Source organism: Ambystoma mexicanum, chromosome 5q (assembly GCF_040938575.1).
Source record: "Ambystoma mexicanum isolate Mex_15411 chromosome 5q, UKY_AmexF1_1, whole genome shotgun sequence".
Taxonomy (NCBI): domain Eukaryota; kingdom Metazoa; phylum Chordata; class Amphibia; order Caudata; family Ambystomatidae; genus Ambystoma; species Ambystoma mexicanum.
The window spans coordinates 1,274,936,709-1,274,956,800 of NC_090933.1; the positions used below are offsets into that span (position 1 = coordinate 1,274,936,709).

Below are 20,092 nucleotides of genomic sequence, written 5' to 3' on the forward strand. Positions count from 1 at the left end.
CTATATCCTGTCTGGCTTTTTTTAAAAGACAAATGCAATTCCATTCCTAAAATGTAAGTTGTTACATAATGCATAATTACAGTATTGATACCCTAAAACACTGCATCTCCATGCTTTACAGTAAAGTGTAGGTTAAATATATCTAAATTTCATAGTATCAACTATATTTCATGTTGTTGGGGAAGATGCATCATATTGACGAGTAAGCCCTTTTGAAAATGTACACAATCAAATGCTTTTGATGGCAAACCTAGTTCTGTAACCTGAAGGTTGCATACATCCTGCAACTAGTGCTCAACCCATGACCGAACCCATACTCCTTGACATTATATCACCATGTTGCTTTATACCAGCTAGCGTGAAAGTGAGATGGCAGCAAACTACAATGTTCCACTTAGTATGCCGAGTTCTCTGCTTGCTATGCCAATGACTCTGTTTAGTCCCTTACTTTCTTTCCTCTTACATAATGAACACACAAAGAAAACTAGATGCTTACACAAAGTAGTGATCAATAGTTCCATCCAGTCTGGATACCCACAGATCTACAACAATACCAAACACTGTAGTTAGCCTCTAGAGCTCATTTTGGTTTATGACTATTGTTGTATTATATATTACCACCTGCAGGAGACAGATGGCCTTTTCATCACATTTTTGTGTGCCCATTCATGCAGCTAACTCATTACATTATACAGCCCCTCATCTATGGCTCGCAAAGTCTTTTCGTCCACTCGCATAGTCGGGTAGATTATATGAAGGACAAATAGCATTTGCAAGAGATGTTTGAAACTTATTTAGAATTTATTTGATTTGCAGTCAATGTCAAATAAAGGTTTCACTGTGCATGGCTGGCCTCTGGGTGACAGCAGTGTGTCAACCATAAAAAGTGTTTGTAGTGACAGGCACCATTTTACAGAGATAGCATTTGAAATGTGCTGCCCTCCGTTGCTATGGGCCATATGAATTTCTCTTAGGTTGAATAGGTAAACTAAGTTACCCGACCTGCAGGTCTAGCTGAATTTTAAAGAATTTGCAAGGTCCGACTCCTCTCACTAATTTCTTATTTCAGTTGTACGCAAAACTGTTTCTCATTTCATGTTTTGGGTACAAATAACTTCGGTTAACATTAACAATATAAGTACAAAATTGCTAATAAAGTGGGTCTGTTTTCTAATCAAATATTTAATTGGCAAACTCTGCTAATCAATTTTTGAAAACTGATTTATACCTTGCAAAGTATTAGATTCCTTTTTTGTAAACAGGAAAGCAATGTTTATAGGGAACAGGGAGATAATGTGACTACTTTTAGTAGTCATGACTTTATATTAGGTTTGGACAAACCTAAGAGGAAAACATTACCTCCTTTAAAACCTCCCCGTAAAATATATGCTGTAAACTATTTAAACAAAGTAGATTAAATGATTTCAAAACAACCAAGAACATTATAGACTTCCATGCTCTTAGTACAGAGAGGAAGAGGGATGCAGAGTTACTAGACCGTAGTGAGCCGCTCTAGTTGTAACAATGCACACCTGAGCAGGACCTTTAAACATTTAATAGCATCCAGAGGTACAGGTTAGAGGAGAGCAGCGGGAGCTGTGTGTGAGTAGATTATACAGCAGGAGTAAGTAGAAGCTGGAATCAACGAATTGCCAGCAGTGGGACACCGTGCATAGCAAGTGGTGAAGGTCAGAAACCCAGGTAAGATGCATAGGATGTTCAGCGGGAAGCATGTGGAGACTGGCTATTCCAGAGGGGGGAAAAGGCTCTCAGTGTCCTGCATCTGGCTTCAGTGAACAGTTGTCACCGCAGCGCGTATGGAGCAGCGGGTGCTGCAGTGACAGCCAGCGTGAGCAGAGGAAGGCGAGACAGCTGTGAAATGTCAGCGAGGGCCCGACGTGTAAAGAGGCAGAAGTAGCGAGTTAGCAGGAGCTGCCACGACAGACCAGTGAGTTGACCTGTAAGAGGTAACTCTGGGGTGCTCCAATGTAGACTACTGGCCACAAGAGCATTTTTTCAATACTGAACCATTAAATTAAAGTGAGCAGGAGAATATTGTAACACGTATATGCCAAAGCCAAGAGAGGCCAATAACTAAGCAAAGTGAATGTAATCTTCCAAGAGTGAGATGGCGAGTAAGAGAACACTGTATTATCAAAGCCAAAAGGACACAATAAAAGATCAAAAGGGATATCACTTTCTTAAAGAAAGATGTCCAACAAAGGCCCTCCTTGTAGAAAGGATCAACGGGAGAGGAGTGTAACCTGCTTTAATAAGGCAATTTGATACATATGCAAAGGCTTGTCCTTTTGTACTTTATAAATGCAAACGAAGTTGTGACCGAATTGTGCTCAACGCCAAGCGATTGAATCAAGAAGTAGTTGTTGATTTCTCTTTCCCCATTGAGGATTTAAATGTGGAAAGATTGGAACAAACCTCACCACAGGGGAAACATTGCAGTGATATGAATTTTTGTCCTGGCAGGCGAGTCCACCAGGGTGGCTATGATTCAAAGTACTAAAAGTGGTAGAAGGTTGTGGTGGTGAGGAAGTGACAATTCCACCAAGGTCTTTTAATTAACTTTTATATATACACCATCCAGACAAAACGATGTTGCTCATAAAGTATTAATATGATGTGATGAAATGTGATTTGCTTTCAGAGTGGAGAATTTTTGCATTGACTTTTTGGTTTGACATATGAAGAGAGAATACTTTTTGACATGCCAAGCAAAAGATTGTGGAAGCTGTAATTGCCTTTAAAGTAACACATTCTTGTTGGAACTGCATTAGTAAACTTGGCCAAGACAAAGGAACTGTGCATTTTAGTTGGCTAATGAAATGGTTTGAAACATCTTTTATTGATCCAGGGGAAGGGGATCCATCCCGGAACACAATGAACCTTGTTTATAATTACGTTTCTGAATTCATGGGTTATTGTTAAAGTTAAAGGTATTTGTACTGCGCACCGTCACCAACGGAATTGGTCCCCAGGCGCTCTGGCAGATCTGTAAATGATAAAGTGGGATGGGTTAGTAAGGTGAAGAGGGAGTAGGATAGTGAGAGGAGTGGTGTTCTGTTGGCAGCTTCAACTCGGTATACACCAGATCCTGAGCTTTGTTGCGGGTATTGGATCGTTGTCAGTCCGCGTGTGCTGTTGCTCCGGCTTATGTGTTGTTGCAGTGTTGTGAAGTGCATGTGACTTGTGCGAGAGATGGTTGTGTGAGTTCTTTGAGTGAGATAAGTATGCAGAGTTTGAGCTTATATTAGTTAGTGGGTTACCTGACATTTAGCATGCTAACATTAACAGTTCTGTCCAAGTGTGGCACCTGCCGACCTTCACAACTCTATCTGGATGCGGCGGAGGCCAATGCTTAGGATTTCATCTAGGTGTGGGCATGCCAACAGTCACAGTCCGATACAGATGCGGTGCAGGCCAATATACACAACTTCTAAGTGTGGCATATGCCAACATTCAAGTTTCACCCAGTTGCAGGCATGCCAACATTCAAAGTCCTATCTAGATGCAACGCAGGCTAACATTAACAATTCTATCTAAGTGTGGGCATGCCTATATTCACAATTCTATCCAAGTGTGGACATGCTAATATTCAAAGTCCTATCTAAGTCTGGACATGCCAATATTCACAATTCTATCCAAGTGTGGACCTGCAAGTATTCACAATTCCATCTAAGTGTGGACATGCTAGTATTCACAATTCTATCTAAGTGCCGGCACGCTAACATTCAAAGTCCTATCTAGATGTGACGCAGGCTACTTTTCACAATTCTGAGTGTGGGCATGCTAATATTGAAGTTTCATCTTGTTGGCCTTGACAAGTATGTTAGTATGTAAGGCAAGGCAACTTCGACAATCCGGTCATTAATAGGTTCAGTATGATGGTCACATATCTTTCTTAGTGAATGTGGTGCGAGCCTATGGCAGTCTATGCTAATCTGAGGTAAAATAGAGTGGTAGGGGTTTTCTGGAGTAGAGTAATTGCTCCACTGCCTACCCATGCCACACTCACAGTTTTTGTTGATGTCTGTTGACTGCTGGCTTCACTGGCTTCCCCTGCGGACACCTGCAGACATATCTTGGAGCCGCCCTTGGCCTTGGGGCCCTTAGCCACAGGGATTGCTGGGCAGAGGGCTGCCCTGGGAGGGTTCATGATATGTGGCCAGGACACCAATCATGGTGCAGGGGGAGGGTTGGGAGGCGGGATTGGGCTGGGGAAGGGGGGGAGGGGAGGAAGGGGACTGGAGCGCAGAGCGCACAACGCTTCCATTTTAAACACTTTTACAGTGTTTGGAAGTGTTGTGGGGCATCTGGGGGCAGATTCACCTCAGCCAGGTCTTTGTGTGAAACTCATATTGCCAGACATTTCCTATATTGTGTTGTATGTATGTTAGTGCGAGGGACTGATACTTTGGGACATTAGGTAATTTTTCCGAGGTAGGGAAATCTTTGTTAGGCTAGGGAAAGATAGGTGTTAAACTCACCTTTTATTATTTAATAAAATGGCTTTTTTGGAGTGTTTGGGAGGATTCTCAGAAATGTGCTAATTCCAAGAGTCCCCCAGAAAATTTGCTGGATTTTGAGAACTTGATTTTTTTTTACCTGGCTAGAGTGAGACCCTTTTTACCCACTCGCTCATGTATTTTAAATGTGATTTTGAACTCTGTTTCCTTTGGTTGTGGAGTCTGACAACACAGGGAAGTGTTCCAGATTTCCCAAAGGTCCCAAAGGTTTAAATACCTTCTCTGGGATAAACTACTGTTTCCAAGAGCAGTAAAGCGAAATTGAATTTACTTGCATTTGTAACTTTCTAGACCCAGCACACACTATCCTACAATAGGGTGCTGGAGAGGTTACTTAGTATCCCCTTTGTCTAGCTTCTCATGTAACAATTTTATATTACACCCTTTACTCGATGAATGGCTGGTGGCATTGGTTTACTTTTAACTACCGTGGTGTGCTTTTACCGCAGGCTGCAGTTGCAGCAGCAGTAAAGCACCCAAGGGTTCCATTTTTGTCAAAATTGCCCCGTCTTTTTTCACGATTTCTTCTTGTTCCGGTCCTTCTTGAGATTTACTCTGCGCGCCAAACCAGGTTTGGACCCTTTGTTTGCTTTGCCTTTGGCAGGATTCACAAGTGAAGCCCGCCTCTGGCTCCAGGGTGTCTGGCGGGGGCAGGAAGCCAGGGAGGTGCCGAAACTCCCTGTGCTTAGTCCCCTAGGAGACAAGAATACACTTGTAAGTGATTGGCCATCTGGCTGTCCGGCAAGAACAGCCACCCTGCTGGGCAACTGACAGCTGGGCTGGAATGAATAGGCAAAACCTGCATAAAAGGGAAGGCTGTTTGGCTTGGAAGGCGAGTCGACCACTGGACGAAGGAATCCGAAGAAGAACTTGAAGAGGACGCCTGCTGCAACTCCTGGGCCATTGGTTTGCCCAGTGAAGCCCTGCTGCTATGCTGAAGCTCCAAATATGTATCGACAGAGAAGCCCCTCCAAGGACGACTTCTCACCTTGAGTGGGTGGGACCAATCAACTCCAAAGTAAGCCACCTGGACATCCTCTCTGAGCTGGTTGAAATTCCACTGCAGTTGCTGCTGGAACCAAATAGCCTGGGAGAGGAACACTAAATAGTGTGCATTGCTTTTAAGCTGGCAAAGAGCTCCAGGAAGATCCTCCGGACTCCCAGGAAGAAGAACCGACCGAGCCTGAGCCACCTCAAGAGAGTGCTGGACCCCATAAGCAAAGAAAGTCCATCTCGACAGCCAGGAACCACAGTGGTGCTGTTTGGGGTAGACGCGAGGAGTTCGAACACTGAAGTGCCACTTGTTTGAATATTGCCGGTTGCAGTCGGTGACCGTCCCATTGCAGTGCAGGAGTCCCCAGACGTCCTCCCTCTTGTCCCCACAACTGAGGCCCAGGAACACCAGGATCTGCAGAGCTGCACAGGAACAGAAGTCATCTGCTGCACTTTTCTTCAACTTAAAAGGTACTGTACAGTCTAAGAGAACTTACCTCTTGTTGGGTAACTGCACTTGTTCTCCGTTGGTGAGACTTGTGGTTGCTCTGTAGGGTTGCCGACAGCTTCTTTATTTCACAAGCCTAAACAGCATGTCGCCCTACTTTTAATTCTTCTGGTCTTCAAAGACTTCTAAAACATTGTGCAAGACTTTTCACCTACCTCTGAGAAGTGCTTCAGCTCACCTAGACTTTTGCTCAAATGAAGTTGGCCTAGCCTGGCTCCCTGAATAACTCTTCTTCCCTCTGTTAGTGTGTTCTGTCTTCCTTCCAGGAAGGGGTTAACTAACTTTGCATGGGGGTGGGGGGGTTGTTACAAAAGTACTTACCTGCTTTGAGAATACTTGTGAGATCTCTAGTTGTGTCATAATAACCTTTCTCTTTGACCAACTTTTAAGTTTGATTCCAAATGCCAACAGTCTTATATTAATGTCCACAGGGTACTAGTTACTAAAGTCACCTGAGGGTGTAGGAAGGGTCTGTGTACATCCCAAAAGAGTACTTACTGATTTAGAAATATTTAGAGTGTGTATTTTGGAGTGCATTTGTGTGTTACTATTATATTGCCCCTTCTGAAGAAGGGTTACTCTGACTGTTACATGAATAATTGTTTAATCAAGAAACCTTGTGTGTAAGAGATTATTTGAATACTTGTCACTGTGAATGTCTGTGTGACTCCCCTACAGCTCACATTGATCCCTCTTGAGATATGCCTGGCTGCTCACCACGCTAGCAACCAGTGTAATACATACTTATAACAAAAGGTTGGTTTCCTAATGCCAGGAGGCCAGGGTTGTTGTAGTGCACCCAAAGGGGACTGCATACAATCTTGCTTAACATGGAGAAAACTATCTACTTGTCTGTCTCCCATTTCTGACCCCTCAAAGTACTTCTCTGCAGCTACTGTGGGCTGCCTTTTCTTACTAGCTTTTGTATGCATTGAAGGTTTTGTATAAATCGTCTGACTTACATAGTCATGTTAAACTATGTACATCTGCTGAAGTAGTACAATAAAAGGTCGATTGCAAACATTTCATAACTGGTTAACAGTAATTATTCAAATTCTGGTATTCTCCATTGAACATTAAGACTAGATTTCGAAACTCTTTTTGAGCATCAATATACATGCCAATTTCTTTAATCTGGTTATGTCGAGTTCCCCAGATAGGGTTTAACACCAACACAAGATTCATCACCTTCATCACAGGCTTCATAATCTTGCTAAAACATCAAAACACTTTGGTCATTCTGTCACCTTTCCTTGTTCCACAAAAATGATTTCTTGTAAACAAGCTTTCAATGTTACTTATGCCCTTCTAAAAAGCATCAGCCCAGCACTACAGCTTAAATCGCCCTTTGGACAAGACACAGCATCTTCATCTTATAACAATTGTTGTCTAACTACTTAAAAACCTTGTCCAAAGTAGGATTGGTTTCAACTTGAAAAATTACAGCTCTCTGTATGCAGGCTTTGATCCCCAATACTCTGTCTAGCCAGCACAATAAGGCACAAACAACCACAAATATTTTACAGCTACCTCAAATCATCTAATTAAAGGTTTCCATGGTTAGCACTTGCTTTGAAATTCCAGCGCTAAAAAGGCAGCGGCCGATGAGCAACCAGTCTGCCTCTTCAAACGGATCCATCATTCCGGCTACTGGAACCGTGCCTGTCGGACGCATAAGCCTGTGTCCTAGGCACATTTCCAGGCATACCAATGTTAGAGCGAGTGCCTCTTGCAATCCTGCATGAGCAGATACTGACTCAACAACCTCCAAATCAACATCATGTCATTGGCAAGCAGTACAGGCCCATGAGGCTCCATGTACAGGTCAAGACACGGCTAGAGAAGCAGGGACTGAACAGGCGGGAAAACAATGCAGATTCAAATTTAACAGGAACTACAAGTAGGCACCCATTTCACCTGATACCCAGAACTCGAGGGGCAGAAACAGTAAAATTGTTGCCCAGAACCAACATTCACATGGAAATCCATTGATACCAGTAACAACAGTTCAGTTTCCAGAAGAAGGCTGGAGGATACACCTGGTGAGATGCAAAGTGCCCAGTACTGACTGCCGAAATTCTTTTGGAACAACCTACAGATTCTTGTTGCATACTTCAGGCCAAACTGACCCATCCCAACTGTTGGGTCCTGTGTGCGAGCTGTGTGTGCCCTTAAGCCTGCGGGTACCTGGAGCGTGTTACAAATGTAAAGTAAAAGTAAGGCCACACACAGCCTGAGCAGGTAAAGCAGCTCTACTGACTGCAGCATTATGAAGGCCGGCTCAATATTCGTTGAGTTACAGAAGACACGTGCCATGAAAGTGCAAGAGGACTGTTATGTAACTTACCCGATTGACTTTTTGAAGGCTGGTATTGGGTAGGGCGGCCAACGTCTTGTAGTCTAGTTTCATGGGCTGGGTCATGTAACTCTGAAATCAGAAAGGAAAGAGTAAGAAAGTAGGTGCCAACATATCGGGGTTAAGCCTCACTGGGTTCAGGTTCCTACACCGCCAATACAGGGAAGCTGATCCTCACTGACATGTCAGAAAGGATGAATGTCACATAAAATAGCCGAAACATTGCTCAAATGGATCTAGGTTGTTACATTGTGGACGATAACATTGAATACGAAAAAATAAAACGAAATGCTAAAAGCCGGAAAGAGCGCCTTAATATTAAACAAGTTAAAATGGACTAAAGCATACATTTCAAATCCCTTTTTGTGGACTAATTACCTTGTGCACGTTGCCTCGACGGCTGTGCCTTGGTTAGATGAGATTTCCTTATGCCGAAAATGCATAGGCATCCCCACGAGAGTTTGAGCACCTGATTTTAGTAATTGAATTTTTGTAACCACCAACACCTTCACCTGCCGACTAGTGTGTAACTGTGCAAATGAAGCGGGGGGACACCCCCGCAACTCCCAAACACCTTTGGCGTTGACACCTTCACCGTGCGACCCATTTCGTACTATGTAAAAGAAGCGGAGGAGACACCAGTGACCACAAAACCCCTTTGAGTCTTTGATGCTGCTCAGAAGAGATAGGGCAGCAGCGTGAAGCGAGCTAAAAACATATCCCAGAAGTATGAAACCGAGAAGCTCCAAATGTTAAGGTAAGGCAAACAGGAATTCGACATTTCTTAACTGCTACATTCGCAGTAAATGTATGTTCGAATCAATAAATTTGGTGTTTTGTCGCAATAACGGTCAAATTACAGGAATGGCAGAAAGACAGATCTATAGTATGTGGCTAGCTTATTCGGGAAAGACTGCAACGACCCATAGCTGTCAGGACATCTTACACAAGCACACACAAAGAGGATTTTCTATAAGACCCCTGTTGAGGACTTGAGGGATACATTATTAGCATATGTGTAGCGTTTGCCTTACGTTGGGCATCACTTCCACTATGGTAATGCAGAAAGCAGTCTGGCTTCACCTTTAGGATGGAAGATAGGCTGGTCATTAGATAGTTAATACACATAATGCAGAGTGAAAAATGCACTCTTTTATATAAATCTACAATGCAGTTCTCTGAAAAACAGATAATTATTAAAAAGAGTAACGTGCAATTAGAAGACACAGTAACAATGTAACCTTTTAATCAACACCAAGTTTTAAGGTAAGTAGCTTTTCACCAACTTGTAACAGTTTAAGAATTCAAATGTTTTTCTCCCATGGGATAGTACAGGGCCACTGAGCTCCCAGTTGTAAATAAAAAAATGCCATCAGAACCGAAGCGGCGCTTTAGCAGAAACAACTTTAAGCCTAGAAACAATGGAGTAGCTCCTCAGAAGTGACCCAGACACACATTGAATGACTAAAGGGCTTACAAGGAAAGACTTCAGATCAGCCATCAGTTAGTGCAGCGGTCCTTAGGAGAAGGGCCTATAGGCATAGCTCTCAAGTTTAGACTAACACCAGTCATGGATTCGGAAGAGGAAGAGCCCCAGGGCAAGGACTGCAGGTTAGACATTGGTATTAGAAAGTCAGGACAGATGATGGAAATTAGGTCAGGGGACCCCAAGATGTGACCTTCAAGTCGATGGATTCCGGCGCGGCAGAAGGGGACACAATGCTGTCCTTGGTCTGGTTGGCACAGTCCCTGGCCAGAATTTACCTCTGCGGACATGACATGCTCTCGGAGAAAGGATAAAGCAGGGGTTGCGCCTGAAGGATGCTGGAGAATAGAGGTCCTTGTGAACATCGGTGGCATTGTTTGGGTTCTAGCTGCACAGTATGGCTGTCACACAGTCCAGTTACCAACAAAGTGTTTGAAAAGAGCCTCACTAGCAATACACAATGTATCTAGTCAGAAAACGTCTCAAGTGAGAAAAGGGGTCTTTATGCCACAACACATGGATTTAAAAAAAAAAGGATCAATGTTCATAGACCTACTCTCGAACCTCCTGAAACCGTGCCAGTTTTGGCCAGGTCAGATTTGGGTAAGCAAGCAGTCCAGAGGGTTTGCACAGTGGACGTTTCATTTATTCCTTTCAGCATTACACACAACTGGCAAGTCATATCTGACAGACATGCGTGTTCTGATACCGAGCACAACATTTGGAAAGTTTTTCTTTACAATAGGTGGATTGTTCAACAGAGGCAGAGCCCCCAGCAAGCAGCTTATTATGGATTCTTGCAGCAGGGGTAAAGGGAAATGCTGCACACTGGTGACTGATTGTGGATATTGGTACATTTAACATTAATAGTTGTTGGTAAAAAGTGTCTTTTTGCAGATTACCCTCCATTGACATCAATGGATCCCTCTATCCATTCCTATGATTTAAATCTAGTCCTGACTTTTGGAGGCAAGCAAAGACTTCTTGCCTTACTTTCCTTGTTCAGCTCATTGCTTTTGGAGCAACAGGCACCTTATATGGCTACCATAGCAGGGAGACCAAGTCCCCAGGAATTTCTTGGCAACTAGAGGAATTCCTTAGTGCATATTTTGTCAATATGTGACCCTCTAGACGTTTTGGACCTCATATTCCTTTAACCACCGGCAGCACACATTAAGGCTCAGGGTAGTTGTAGTCCAAAACCTCTAGGGGTAGAGAATGATATGTAGCTATGCCTTACTGCATGGGTCGGCAACCTTTGGTTTTCCAGAAGCTCTGGACTACTACAACCACCATCAGCGACAGCCAGAATAGTCAATGAGCAGGGATCATGGGAGTTGTAGTCCAAAAACAGTTGAGCTGCAGACTGCTGCCCTGGTTGAATGAAAAGCTCAAATATTTGTAAGAATTTCAATTTTAGCAAACACCAGAAAAATTATGGAGGTTGTGAAAAGATGGATTTCCATATTCAGACATGGGGGAGGATTTTGGAAGCCCACTGTATTATGGTGAACAGGGAAAGACAGACGTTAGCCAAACCCAATCAAGCAACAAGGCTCAATTTCAGGAGGGTTGCGAGAGTGGTCTCGTGCTACAATGAGACCACGCAGACCAACACCAGTACTTCCAGTTAGACAGGTATTTTTAAAATTACAATTATTTATTAGACCTTCAGATTACACACTAAGCAAATACAACTTTTAGATAAATATCGCACACAACCTTATAAAAACAGATATAGGCAAACATCCTTAGGAGAAATAGAAGTACTCGAATACATAGAAACAGAAAACTCTTTAGTATATTTGCAGAACAACTCACCTGGCTCTTATAAGTCCAACCCTGAGATGGGTTGGGGACCAAAGATCACCAGTTCCAAAGTAGATACTTTCAGGTAGGGTTATATAGAAATTTGCTGTGCCAGTCGTTACGGTTAATAAGTCAAAATGTTACATAAAGTTCAGGTAAGTACTCAACTCAAGCCCAACACCATAGGTAAGGCCTAGAGCGGGTTCCTTGACCTAGGTTCCACCACCAAAGGTTAGGTAAGAATGAGGTAGGGTCGGGATTTTACACCGTTGTTACCCTATGGGAGAGGGGTGGCGCAGACGGGGGTGGGGGAGAACAGAAACGGTTAACACGCACACACCGTCATGTTTATCAATGCTCGGTCAGCATTCACACATGCTGCAGGGATCGCTGATCTCCTCTCGTACAACAAACTTGATGCCCTGTTCAAAACTGAAACATGCTTTACCCCATCCTCGCCCCATGTTTTAGACATCCTCCTAACCCCAGGGCTACAGCATCCAACATGCTGACAGGTCAGGAAGGGCAGGAGGCGGAGTGGCAATCATCCATAGGAGCTATTGGCCATGCACCATCATCCCCGCTCCCAGAACAAGCTCGTTTGAACCATTCGCGTGCCGGTTCCATTCATCGCACCAGTAATCCATCAGCTTTACCTCAATATAGACCACCTCACATAAGTGAGTTATTGCTGACATCGCCAACTTATTGTCATCTGCCAAATTAGCACACTCCAAAAATTTTAACATACCCGAGTCGCAGGCTGACAACCACACTGAAGGCACGCTTTTCACAAGGACTGGTTCCATGGACCATAAGCAAATTGTGCTCTCCCCCTCACAAAGGCAACACCCTAGACTTAGTCTTCACATCACCCCCACATCCTCATCCTCATCACCTGAGCAGACCCTATTCCACTCAACTGATCTGACCACACTGCCATCCCACCATCGGTCACCCACTCAACTATGGCCCACAAAGATCCAGGTTAATGCCACTCACTCAACACTACTCATTCAAAACCTTCCCAGTCAATGAGCTAGAAGCAAACTTCGCAGACATACCCACCACAGGCAATGCATCAGGCCTCCTAGAAATTATAAGTTACTCACCAATGTGTGGGATATATTGACCCACTCAGCTGTGCTTCACCACATTGCTATGCTGCATTTTGTGCAAGAAACAGCAAAATGGTTGCACTGACTCCTGTGCGCACCAGGGTCTCAAAATTCTGTTTTTACAACCACCAAAATAATGGCTGCACCACCCTGCCACACACATTTCAGGCGGAGTGAAACAGAGTACACACCACACGAGTGTGCCAGTGTGCTCTGCAACGTTTAATATGGAATTAAGTGAAATAGGCAGCATTGCTTTGCTGAAAAAAAAAAAAAAATCACACCTTTTTCAACCTTTAAAAGTCCCGCTTCACGTTAAACTCATCCAGTGCTTATGAAACCACTGTGATAAAAAGGGCCCTGCAATGCCCAGGATTATCCATTATGTTGCAGCAGAACCGGGCCTAATTGCTGAATGACAGACCCTGTTAAAAGTAACTTTGAAAAATTAACCAAAGACTCTGCATTCACGGGAAAGTGCGCTAATTTCTCCACAATGTATCAAACATTAGCTGTCTTCAAAAGAACTTTAACTAACTGAATCTGGTCAGTTTCATGTATCATAGTTCAGATAAAACTGATGCTTCCAGGAAAATGACTTTGGCTGCAAGGCAGTATTACAAAGGCAGATGGGGCTGCCAAATCGAAATGAATTCAAGAAATGTTAGCAGTTTTTAGCAGATGTGGTAAAATGGGTTTTGCTGACTGAAGAAAAAATGCCTATTTAAAAAATTGTTAATGAAAGCCTGCTCAATTAGCAATGTAAAGGGAATAGGTTTGTGGCTGGTGATAATATACACATAGGCTATTTTAATTCCACAGGTTTGTTAAATCAAGACTCAGAAATCAGGAAATAAAAAATAAAAAACTTTTAAAATCAACTGGGCTGAGTTGGCAAGTGCTAAAAATCTATTCTTCCAGTTGATAGCCCTGTAACTTCCTTTAGAATTACAGGCACACCATAAACTTCCAGCACAGGAAAGTGCCAATTGCCAGCTTGAAAAACTTTGAATGGGCCAGGCAAAGGAAGTTCACATGCTCAGACATTCGTCTGTGCTCCAGGCTGGGACAATAGCAGGCTGGCACACTCAACTGTCAAGAGTGAAGGGGTAATAAAGCCTTTAATTAAGACTGGAAATCCTACTTTGCCTTGGTGGAAGTGACAGTTGGTGTCAGTTGGAGGAAAGGAAAAAAAATGATCAAGTGACAATGGACTTCCTTTTGGTTTCAAAGGCTATTTTATAAGCAAACTTTAAAGACGTTTAACTCTGCAGGAAGAATTAGTACAAATTTGAAAAGTTCGTAGTTTTAAATATAATGTTATGTTCTTTCTGTTAAAAATTGGTAGAACTCATTACCGCATGGGGAACAGAAGTTATAAAATATGACAGATTACGGGGAAAGTATTAATGTTACAACCATAACATTTTGCACATGCTTCCCTTGGGAAAATTCACATCTGTGTATAAAATTGGGGAATTTTAGGCCAAATTCTTCATGTTTAAAATTACCAAAATGTACCAGAAAGGCGAAGCGAGGTCCCACAGACTTGAGGATTGGACTGATCTGTGCAGTACATAATATGTAACCTTTGTGTTTAATTTGCCAATAGATTTAAATTGAAGAAATGTATGTTTTTGGCAAAATCGGATTTTCAGTAAAGTAAATGTGGGAGTTTCTAGATCCTGTAAAAACCACCTCATAAACATGACATCCTTTTCTTGAGAGCCAATCAGCGAAGAGCTAGGCAGAGACTTCTACCCTTGCCCAATTCTGTTATTGGAGGTGGGCGTAGTGAATCCTGCCAGTCATACTGTAATGATGCCATCTGGCATTATAAATAAGGGCCACTGACTAACCTCAACACACCGATTCCTGACTCTCTTCCTGAATTTTTGCGTGGCGTTCGGTTCCCGCTTCCTTCATCCTGATTCCAGATTTTCATTGCAAAGGCAAGGCCTATGCATTGCTGACCCCATTCCCAGCAAGACCTCAAATGGAAACCTCCATTCCAAAATCCCATTACCCAAGTTGTGGGAAGCTGCCTAAACCAGCCTGGCTTGTTGCCACTAAATGCATGCCTGTTGCAAACCTGCCATCCCGCTGATCTATAGTATCCAGTAACCAGAAGTGCCAGTCCAGTGCATCCAGCGACCAGAATTGCTCAGTTGATTGGCCCCGCTGAGTTTGCCCAGCTGTCCTTTGTTAGACCAGATCTGTGTGGTGGCCAGAACCCTTGAATACCCAAAAACTAAAAAGTGGATTCTGAGTATCAATGGGAACCATAGGAAATCATAGTAGGTCTTGTCCTATCCCAATCTCTAAACCATCCTATCCTTACCTTAATAACTTGTAACATTGTCAGAATCCTTATTGCAACCCTGTCATTGATTTCTAGTGCAAGCGCAATCTATTTAGTAATTCTTGCAATTTAAATCCTAAACTATTAATCCTATTTCGAGTGATTGGACTGTTTCCGCCAGGGCGGGCGCTGGGGAACTAGGGTTGAATTCATGAATCAACCCTGGAGCTTACCGTGTCCCTCTTTGGTATTCTAGCCTGAATGCTCTAGTATGGAGTAAAACTGTTCTTGCACAAACTGATTTTCTTTTCTGTTTCACTATCCGATTTTTCTAAAAACTCCTCTTATTCTACATTACCTATCCCCCGCAGTTTAATAGCTAGAGACTTCATTTCACTTCCAGATTGTACCCAAGATCTATAGCTACACCCCAACCAAATAACCGCACTCTAAATCTGAATTTCACCCATTTTTATCAAAAAGCGTTAATTTCAGGCAGGAATTGCAAAGTTTGTAAAATTGCGAACATGTCTTTGATTGCAAACTGTTTTAAATCTGCCATTCAGCTTCGAATTGTATGCTTTTACTCAAACTATTGCTTATGATTGCTAGTATCTTTCCAATGTTGCTCCAGTAAAGATTTGTGCTGATTTAGGGATTTTTGCACACATTCATTCTTTTATTCAGCCATATTCAAGTGTCATTTTAACATTGCAAGGGTTCAAATACGTTTCTCTCTCTAGGTTGGATTCGAATTCTGTTTCTTATTCCTCATTCCTGATTAACTGCTGCTTCCTTATATCTATTTAGAAATGATTCTCTATTCTCTGGTGTTTTCCATCTGTGTTGCTAAAGGGTTAATTTAAATGCATTGTTCACATTCCTATTTGTTATTGTCACCATATTGGTGATTGCTGCCCCACATATTCTTGCTTCGCCAAGCAAGCAAGACGTTCGTGGAAGGGCCTGGCTGCGGATGGCGGTCCAGGTCGTCGTCCTCGTCAGTATCCTGCAGATCTGGTGGATCCTGTGGAGGAGTAGATGGAGCTGGAGGCTGGGGTACAGTGATCGCAGCCGGAGGCGGCGGATGCAGAGTTGGCTGTGTAGCCAGGAGGTGGCGGCACCAGGGCGGGTTGATCACAAGGCCTATCCCGGTCCTCGGCATGGTAGGTACGACACCCTCAACCCAGGGACCAGTAGAGCTGCATTTAGGCGCCCCCTCAGACGTATTGCTGGTATAGGGGCATAGACCCTCGGACGTATTACCGGTGTTAGGGCATAGCCCCTCGGCCATGGTGCCAGTAAAAGGGCGGAGCCCCTCGGGTGTAGACCCGGTACAAGAACCTTCCGGTCCCTCGACACTGCGCCCGGGAGGATCCAAGGATCCCTGAACGCAAAGGCCAGTAGCTGCAGCAGCCTCGGTGCACGGGCCGGTAGAAGGACGTGGCCGGTCCCTTCCGGGCGGCAGTGTCCCTGGGAAGGAGTCTCCCTTGCGGGGTGCGCTGGAAAATATCGTCCCTACCTTAGGCCTGGTTTGATGCTTCTCAAAGTTCTTGAGATCCTCTGGAGGCGACCTCTGGAAGAACTCTCTCCACCTGGCTAGTCTGTTCTTCAGCACCTTCGATAACAGCGAGTCACATGCCGAACATGACTGCCAACCGTGATCTGGGCCAAGGCAACTTAGGCAGAGGGCGTGGGGGTCTGAAGTTGGGAAGAGCCTGTTGCAGGATGGACACCTGCTGTACCCTGTAGAAGTCGACATGCGCTGGGGAGGACCTGAATGATAGATAAGACAAAAAAGACAGAAGTAGTATCCACGCATGGAATTACATGGCAGAAGCCAAACCCAGGAGTGCTGGTAAATCCGACCCATTCCTGTCGATGCTGAAAAGGGGACTGAGGTGTGGCACCAGAGGGTGGAGTCAGGGCAGCGTGTGCTCCCTGGGCCGCACCACCATGCGCCTCTAAATTTAAAGGGGAAGAAGGTTTTTTCTGGTGAAAAAGGTTCCGTCTCCCATCCCTTGGAAGGGACACCCATATAGTATGGAGGAAAGGGGACGTATTATTCAACGACTGCTATGAAAGTGTCCATGGCTATAGCTCTACTATGAAGCGCATGCCCCCCCTAAAACTAGCCGAGCTAAAACTAAACCATTTGTCCCAGGGTTCACCCCGAGCTCCCCTGCAAAAAACGCTCAGAGACCTAGAACAAAAGGTGGCACAAAAACGGTAACCCTAGAGACATCTCTCCAGGTCAACCGCAGGATTCCGATTACAGAGGCCAAAGCTGCTTACTACTCCACCACCATTGCGACAGCCTCCAACAGGAGCAAAGCCCTCTTTGAAGTAGCAAACAATTGTACTAAACCCAAACCGAGATACCAGCAATGGTATAAAAATGGAACAGAATCAACGCATTGTTTTATTGGAAAAAAATAGACTATGAAATCAACCTCCCACAGCATTAGCACCCACTGTAAGCAAACTACCCCTCTAGACTGAATGCTCTCTCCTCTCTCTCACACAGATCTCCTAAAAACGATGACCTCCCTCAAATGCATTTCTTACTCAAGCGATATCATCCTTGCCTCTATCATTAAATAATTGATGGACCCGGCACGCCCTCACAGAAGGGTAATTCCTAGACACACTCAAGACTGGTCTCATACAATCTCTTTTGAAAATAAAAAACACCCTAGATCCAGACGACATGGCCAACTACCAGCCCATTACAAACCTCCTATTTATTGGCAAAATCTTGGAAATTATATTTGCTACACAGCTACTTGCCAGAATCAAACAACTTCACCTCTTAAATGCAATCAGCCAGGGATCTTCCCCAGGTGTAGCATCGAGACAGCCACCATCCAGGTGGTGGATGATGCCCTCCAAATCATGGACAATGTTATGCTTTGTTATTTGGCATTTATATAGCACTCTATATTTCACTGGTATGACCTCAAAGCACCTGTGGGTTGAACGCCCTTAGGGACTGAAGTTCAGGTCAATCGAGAAAGTAGGGTAGTATAGAATGCTTGGGTGCACTCAATATGTGTGCAGCTACTGGGAAATGCCAGATGGAAGCTGCATCCTAACATTAGGTGTGGTGGTAGTGATATCAGTTGAATGTGTGCAGTCAGGTGATTGGTTTTCGAGACTGCATTCTGGCGGGATTAGGCCTGTGTAGGACGTATAGGTGTGCAGCTAGGCCGTTTTATTTCATGCGTTATAGCTGCGTTCTAGCAGCATGTTGAGGTGTTCATGGAGTAATGTTCGTATGTTAGCAACTAGGGCAAAATTGATCAAGGGGTATAGTTGCGCTCCAATGTTTGCTGATGAAAAGTAGTGAGTGAGCATAGTGGTAGGAGAGGCGAGTGTGGAGTGTGTGTTATATTCTTACGAGCACGCTGTTCCAGGATTACACTCTGGATCTGGATAGGTTGTTGGCGGTCGTCCTTGTGTTTCGTTGTAGCGACACGCTGAGGTAAACCTATTGCTAGGAGCAGAGTAGGAGAGGTTTGTTCAGACAAACAGTCATTATTCTTATGCTCAGATCCAAGCATGTCAGGATCCAGGTCGCTGATTTTGTTTTATGATCGGCTGCCGGGTAATTTTAGGGAGGATATTTGGTTAAGTGGTAGGAGATATCCCGTACCAGACGAGTGCAAAGGTTTACACTCTGTACCCCCCCCCCCCGGCTCCCTCCCTCCATATCTCATTGTGCCAATTCAACTAAGTGTTGCTTGGCTACGTCTATCCACCCCTTAAGCATTGATTTTTAGCTATTCTGTAAAGCACCATTGCCATGTCTACTTGATATATCTATGCTTGCCGAGCCTTATTAGAGTTCTGACTGTTGCATTGCGTTATTACCACTGCGACTGTTGCTTCCTGCCAATAACCTAATTGTTGTACCTAACCAGTATAGTCATTGGCGCCTCTTGTTAAAACCCTTGGTTGTCGCACATTGTTAGTACTGTGACAGTTGTTTCTTGCTAGAACCTGGTTTGATGCATTCCACCTTCACAGCGGACCACCACTGGAAAGATTCTTGGATGTTGCGTTTGGCTGAGCTGGATAACACTAACTACCTTACTGCTTTTGACTAGAATGTTGCTTGCTGCCACTGACCTTATGTGCAAAATTGCTTTACTGTACCTTGCCCATTAGCAAATCACTTCCATGCCAGGCTAGCAAATTTACTCACTACTGCACTCTGCCTACTATTAACTTTAAATATGGCTACCTCTAACCAATGGGATGTGCCTTGTACCTTTGGATCCTTTATCAGGTTAGGGCTCTGTCTTGCACGTCTAGGTTGCATGTGCCATCACCCACTCCCCTGCCCTACCCCTTTTTCTCCGGAAAACTGAACGATTCCCTCTGCCAATATCTCCATCACTGAACAACCTACCTGTCCACACCAGGGAATCTGCTGTCCCTACAACCCACACCAGTTACCATGCCGCTTATCCCACGACCTGTCTCACTAGGAATCTCGGACTCTCCTCAGAACCGGATTGTCATTCCCTCCCGTAACCACCAACCTTAGTGCTCAACATCACATAAACGACAAACCCAGAACATACCGGCCACTTCGGACACAATACCTATACAAATCCATGTACCCATTCCTCCTATAAGACTGACTCCCCCCATTCCTAAAATAGTCGCTCCTGTTATCAAAGGAGCCCTCATCAACGCACGAACCTTGCTGGCCCACACATTGGTCATAGCAGATTTCATCTTAACAAACCAGTTGGACTTCCTTGCCATAACAAATCGGATTATACCCAGCGGCAGGATCTACCTTGTCATTAGCTCTCCCAGATAACTACACAAACATCAGAGCAGACAGAGGATCTGGCAAAGTGGCTTTCATAGCCAAAACACAACTGAGTCTCAGAATTCTCCAAAACAGGCTTCCGCTCAGCTGAGCTCCTGTCGGTCAAACTCCCTGTATCGGCCACTCTGACCCT

General features: G+C 44.1%; 1 protein-coding gene across 27 annotated transcripts in view; it reads right to left on the minus strand.

The window, feature by feature from the left end:
* Positions 1 to 20,092, minus strand: part of SCRIB (scribble planar cell polarity protein) — a 1,329,907-nt gene that overhangs the window by 444,740 nt on the left and 865,075 nt on the right. For all 27 annotated transcript variants that reach the window (XR_011278687.1, XM_069621824.1, XM_069621823.1 and 24 more), the window contains one exon: positions 8,390 to 8,470. Coding sequence is in view for 26 of the 27 variants with exons in the window: in XM_069621824.1 (XP_069477925.1) it covers positions 8,390 to 8,470 (81 nt within the window). In the remaining variant the exon portion in view is untranslated. The remainder of the gene's footprint in view (positions 1 to 8,389; positions 8,471 to 20,092) is intronic.